The 6,636-nt window shown below is 38.6% G+C and overlaps 1 protein-coding gene across 4 annotated transcripts in view; it reads left to right on the top strand.

Annotated features, from left to right (window-relative positions):
- SPECC1L (sperm antigen with calponin homology and coiled-coil domains 1 like) overlaps window positions 1-6,636 on the top strand; it is a 142,628-nt gene that overhangs the window by 70,670 nt on the left and 65,322 nt on the right. For all 4 annotated transcript variants that reach the window (XM_047827678.1, XM_047827674.1, XM_047827675.1 and 1 more), the window contains 2 exons: window positions 883-1,058; window positions 5,292-5,455. In XM_047827678.1, the coding sequence (XP_047683634.1) occupies window positions 883-1,058; window positions 5,292-5,455 (340 nt within the window). The remainder of the gene's footprint in view (window positions 1-882; window positions 1,059-5,291; window positions 5,456-6,636) is intronic.

Genomic DNA, 6,636 nt, shown 5'->3' with positions numbered 1-6,636 from the left:
TTTTGGAAAGAAAGTTTATAAGCTCTTGATTAGAAAGTGTCCCAAGCCAAGCTGTTTCCATTTGGGTTTTCTGTCTTCTGTGGATTTGATCAGCTTGCCAATAGCAGTGCCACTCTGATGCAGATTGGGGAAGCTCATCTCATAGTGTGGGTCCTGCCTCAGTTACTTAGGCTATATTCATGGTGTCAGAAAATTGCTTTGGGGTGATGGATGCTGGGCCTGGGAGTGGACAGCTGTGGCTCTGGTGGAGGAGACGCCCGGGGCGGGGCGGGTTGCCCACCCAGCCACACCCGCATCCTCCATGACTGTGGGAAGCAGCAGATCATACAGTTCCTCAGCTCCTCTTTTTGTATGATTTTGTCTGCCTAGTTTGAGTTTTGTGTTTTTCTTCTGGCTTCCTCTTCCTTTTCCTTTACTTTTGATTTTTTTTTTCCTGTTAGTTTTTGATGTCAGGATATTTATAGTTTTTCATGTAAAATCTTTCAGTATGGTTCACACACCATTTATCTACCTTCTTCAGCTTTTCAGAGGTAAAATGCTATATAAATTTTAAATAATGTGTTTATTTTCATAAGACTTAGAAACTTGCATAAGGAAGGGAGGCTTGACATTATTGTCATTCATACTGATTGAGCACTCGTGCTTGATGCCTTAGCAGACAGATCAACTAGAAAACCTTTTCCTCATTAAGAATAAGTTTACTACTATTAATTGTATTACCTGTTGCCTGTTAGAAATGGTAATAGCAATTCTCTGGGATTTAAAAGAAATTAATCATCATTTAGGACAGTGCATTACAGTCTGAATCATAAATACATTTTATTGTTTTTATAAGTTTTTATTACTTTCTTTGGGAAATAAAAATTTAGTTTTTTAATGTAGGAAGAATCTGCAGAATGGCGGCAGTTTCAAGCTGATCTCCAGACTGCTGTGGTCATTGCAAATGACATTAAATCTGAAGCCCAAGAGGAGATTGGTGATCTGAAGCGCCGGTTACATGAGGCTCAAGAAAAAAATGAGAAACTCACAAAAGAATTGGAGGAAATAAAGTCACGCAAGTATGTTTTAAGAAGCCAATTGTGCGCTTATGTTTTAATAGAGAACACTTAAATCCCAATTTTGTGATGTGGTATTACGGAAAGAATGTGGGGGTTGACACTAGTGTGACTGAGTATGGATGCTAGTGGGAGTTACTCAGCTTTCCTGGCCTCGTTTTATGACACCTGTAAAATAGCACAGCCTGTATGGATCTTTCAGAGCTGTTGGCAGTGTCTGTAATCAATAACTCTGAAGGGGCCAGAATGGTACCTTATGGTCTCTCCTTTCCTGTATCCACACACTCCAGTACTGTTACTTTTCTTTAGATTAATAGCCTCTGATTAAGGATGTATACTCTGGAGGCAGACAGGCTTGGCTTCTGTCCAGTTCTGCCTCTTACTGGCTGTGTGTTCTTGGTCAGGCCACTTAACTTCCCCAAGCCTCAGTTTGCTCATCTTTAGAATGGAGACAGTACTGCCTGCTTTACAGTATTGCTGTAAGGCTTAAAGGAGATCTGTCTATACAGTGCTCAGGGCAATGATGAGTATACTTTAATATTGTTAGAGATCCAAATAAAGAATGCAAAGTGAGTTTCTCTCCATCACTCAGCTTGAGGAGTTTTCACTTGTTGTAATGTTTATAACCATCTGGATCTCTATAGTAGTGTTTTTTCCCACCTAACATAGAGGTCATTGGAAACCCATGTAAAGTATTAGATGAGATGACATTTGTGATATGCTCTGAGTTCCTCAGTGAAACTCCATCTAATGAGTGGAGGAGGGGGGCAGTAGTTTTTATGTTTGAGGATATTACTAAGATTTTGATAATGGCTGGCTAAATCAGTAGAGCATGTGATTCTTGATCTCAGGGTCGTGAGTTTGAACCCTACTTTGAGCATAGAGTTTACTGAAAGAAAAAAAAAAGAATTTGATTATGCATTACTTAAGTAGACAGAGGAAAAAATATAGAAAAATATTTAACAGGATATCATTGAAAAGCTGTCTTATCTTATTGTTGCCTAGCTCTAGTGTATGACCCAGAGAAAAGTATTACTAAACCATTTTTCTTTGGCTTCCTTAAGCAGAACGTAGAATGAGGTGGAAGAGTATTGTTTCTCTATTGGTGTAAAACTCCTATTACTTTACCTTTTTTCTGTATACTATTAAATGAATGGTGTAGCAGAAATGTTTCATTCTAAAGATATCCCGAGTAACTGAAATTCTGTTCTTATAGAATCATTCCATTGCGTCCTAAAGATGTCTTTGATGTAATAATTTTACTAACTTTTGGTCCTTGAGTATATTCTTTGTAACATTCCATGTGATGAATGGGAAGTATACATAAAGCACTTGGCACTCTGTCTGCTATATACCCAAGTACAAGATTGTCTCCAGGAAAGCTTTCTGTGATTGTTTTAATTTGAGTTTTTTTCGAACTGGCAAACTATGAGTATTCCGATTTGGTGGATATTTCTTGAAGACGAATTAAGAGAGATTGTCCATGTCATTTCAAGGAAAACAGCTGGTCATATTTGTTGCCAGTGCTAAAATGTGGGCTTTCAAGTGAATGTTAGGATTTGGGGAAACTTGTATCCACCGTTGCAAGCTTGGCAGCTTCCCATATTTAAAGAGTTTCCTGATGAGATCACTGGGGATATAAACAAATGTGACTTTTAAAAAATAAATCCTATGATGACAGATGTCAACATTTGGAAAATTCAGGTAACTCAGTGAACACTGAATATGACCAGTGCATGATCTTACACAGTCACATATGGGTAAAAATCTATTTAAAATGTCAGGTAGACTAGGAGATTTTTATTTTTTTAAATTTTTATTTATATTTATTATTTTTCAGTTTACATCCAAGTTAGTTAAAATATAGTGCAATAATGATTTCAGGAGTAGAATCCAGGGATTCATCCCCTACATATAACACCCAGTGCTCATCCCAACAAGTATCCTCCTTAAAGCCTCTTGCCCATTTAGTCCATCCCACCACCCACAACCCCCCAGCAACCCTCAGTTTGTTCTCTATATTTAAGAGTCTCTTATGTTTTGTCCCCCCTCCCTGTTTTTATATTATTTTTGCTTCCCTTCCCTTATGTTCATCTGTTTTGTATCTTAAATTCCACCTATGAGTGAAGTCATACGGTATTTGTCTTTCTCTGACTAGCAAATTTCTCTTAGCATGATACACTCTAGTTCCATCCACATTGTTGCAAATAGCAAGATTTCATTCTTTTTGATCGCCAAGTAATACTCCATGTATGTATGTATGTATGTATATATGTGTGTATATATATACACATGTATATATATGTTGTGTACACACACACACACACACACACACACACACACACACACACATATATATCCATTGTTTATCCATTCATCTGTCAATGGACATTTGGGCTTTTTCCATACTTTGGCTGTTGTCGATAGTGCTGCTATAAACATTGGGGTGCACCTGTGTCCTTTGGATAAATACCTAGTAGTACAATTGCTGGGTCGTAGGGTAGTTCTATTTTTAATTTTTTGAGGAACCTTCATACTGTTTTCCAGAGTGGCTGCACCAGTTTGCATTCCCACCAGCAATGCAAAAGGTTCCTCTTTCTCCACATTAGGCTAGGAGATTTTTAATGGACAGAATAGGAAAAGTTTATTCACATGGTTTCAAATTCCACATTGCACCTAACTTTTAAGTAGCCACCACTTACTACATTTTGGTATAGTACCAAGGAAAAAGTCTCAGTTGTCTAAAAAGCCATAGTTATCTATTTTAATATCATTAAAACAATCTTTTCCAGCTACTACTATCTGTGAGGCTTGTTCTTTTTTATTTTGCAATAGACTGAATAGAGAAGAAATGAGAATCTAGCAGTCTTCTATTTTGTTTTAAGTTTATTTTTTGAGAGAGAGAACATGTGCGTAAGCAGGTGGGGAAGGGCAGAGATGGGGAAGGAGAGAATCCCAGCAGGCTCCACACTGCCAGCACGGAACCCAGCACAGGGCTCAATTCCATGACTGTGAGACTGAGACCATGACCTGAGCCAAAATCAAGAGTTGGATGTTTAACTCACTGAGCCACCCAGGTGCCCCTAGCAGGTGCCCCTAGCAGTCTTCTATTAAGTCAGCTATCAAAGAGATATGGAGAAGTATAAAAACACTGCTGTTCTTCTTCCTTTTCCTTTTTTTTTTTTTGGTTTTAGAAAAGAGTTGTTTTTCATGAAAATATGTCATATTGATAAGTCCTGGGTTTATTTTTATTTTTAGTTCGTTAAATATTTTAAATATGTCTTAGTTTAAATTTCCATTACGATAAATGTCAATAGATATAAGCCACATAAAGAAAAGCTCTTTGGGATCCTCAGTAATTTTTAAGAGTGAAAAGGGGCTCCAAGACCAAAAAGTTTGATAATCACTGTTACAGATTCTTTGTTAAACCTTCTGAGCATGAGACCCTGTGGTACATCTGGAGGAAAAAAACTGTCAGAAGAGCCAACTGGCTACCAAAATTTCCTAAGGTCTGACTTTGTTTTTGTCCACCTATAATCTTGATAGTTTTATGACATGCACAAACTCTGCAACTGAATCTCATTACAGATGAAAACTTTTGTCAGCTCAGTGAATTAGAGCTGGCCAGAAATAAAGTGTAATTGATTTTTTTCAGTGACTCATGATCCATCACACTGAGCATCTCAGAGACTCATGTTACTAATATGGGCCCAGGCTTTTTTTTTTTTTTTCCTTTGTAGAAATCTATTTGGAGACTGTTGCAGATTTTGTTTGTTTAAAGAATATGAGCTTTGATTTCATTTCTTTGTATTTCCATGTCTATGCGTGGCATATTAGATCCTGCTAGTACAGATAATCCATGTGTACTGGTGAATTCCCAGACTCTTCAAAGCAGGACATAACCTTGAAATCCCCAGTTCTGAGTCAAGATATTTGGCCAGTCCACTTCCCATTTTACTGCTAATTGATTACTGATGTCCTCACCTTACACTTACTCAGATGAAAATGGATTCTGATGGTTACTTAACCTATTTAGTATAACCTGATATAAAAATTTTAATATCATTTCCTGGAATTTACCAAGCAAATGAGAATATTAGACTAGGTAATTTACTCAGCTCTATTGATAATGTCTTTTTAAAAACTGATACTTTTTAGTGCTTTTCAGTAGGGAGGGGAAAATGTGTATTTGCTAGTATATGTGTAAAAACTCCCTGATTTCAATATTGTTTTCAGGCAAGAGGAAGAGCGAGGCCGGGTGTACAACTACATGAATGCTGTTGAGAGAGATTTGGCAGCCTTAAGGCAAGGGATGGGACTGAGTAGAAGGTCCTCAACTTCCTCTGAGCCAACCCCAACGGTAAAAACCCTCATCAAATCCTTCGACAGTGCATCGCAAGGTAATTTCTTATACCCTATGCCATGGGCAGGCAGTCATTATTCACTTACCATCAATTCTCTGGCCTGGTTTGATTTTCTTTACCATCCTACTCTCTAAGCCTCATCAAATTTCATGTAGTATTAATGAGTTAGTCTTACAGTCAGGTGACTTTAGCAGGAGACTTAGGGTCTGTTCAACTTCAGACATCTTGGTCTCAGACCTGGTCTTAAGATAGTCTTGGGATTTTGAGTGTCTTCTCTGTGCCTAAAATCTTCCAGATGTATGAATTCAGCTCTTTCCCTTCCTCTAAATTCCTATAAGTCTATAAATCCAAAGGCCTGCTTGACATTGACACTCAGGTATCTCCTACACATCTTCTGTCCAAAACCACACTCTTGTCCTTGAGCTTCAGTCTTTCCCCTTGTAAGTGGCAGCACTGTTCTACCCAGTTAATTAAGCCAGAAATCCTCCTTCCTTAAATCCTTTTTCTTTCTCACCTCCATATGTCAGTCTAGCCTCTAGCAGACACATCTTTGTTCTGTCTACTTCTCTCCATCTCTAGCAGCACAATCAACTGCTAGTACCAACCACCATATCTTCTAATTTCAGTTCTCTCCATTTCATTTCATGACAAAAAGATCTTTTTTTTGCTTAAACTCCTTTAGCTGCTTTATTATAGTTAGAATGAAATACAGATCCCCAGATGCCTACGTGGTCTGACCCTGCCTTCCTCTTGCCTCAGTTGGATCACTCTTCCCCTGCTCTCTATACTCCTGCCTCACTGGACTTCAGTCCAGAAATAAGTCAGGCTCCATGTCACATGGGCTGTTCTGTACCCAGAAGCTCATTCTTCCTACCTTCAGATGCCTGCCTCCTTTTCATCTCTCTAATCCTCAGCTCTGGGAAAGGGAATAAGATGTAGTTTTTATGTTTGCTTATTTATTTTGAAAGAGAGAGTGAGCACAAGCAGGGGAAGGGGCAGAGGGAGGAGAGAGAAAGAAAATCCCAAGCAGGCTCTGCACTGTCAGCCTTAGCCTGACGCGGAGCTCCATCTCACAAACCATGAGAGCATGACCTGAGCTGAAATGAAGAGTTGGGTGCTTAACTGACTGAGTCACCCACAGACCCCAGGGATGTAGTTTTTAAAAACAACTAAATGGGGGACACCTGGCCAGCTTAGTCAGTAGAGCATGTGACTCT

This window comes from Prionailurus viverrinus, chromosome D3 (assembly GCF_022837055.1).
Source record: "Prionailurus viverrinus isolate Anna chromosome D3, UM_Priviv_1.0, whole genome shotgun sequence".
Taxonomy (NCBI): Eukaryota; Metazoa; Chordata; class Mammalia; order Carnivora; family Felidae; genus Prionailurus; species Prionailurus viverrinus.
Note: the sequence above shows the minus strand (reverse complement) of the source record. Positions and strands in the feature narration are given on the sequence as shown.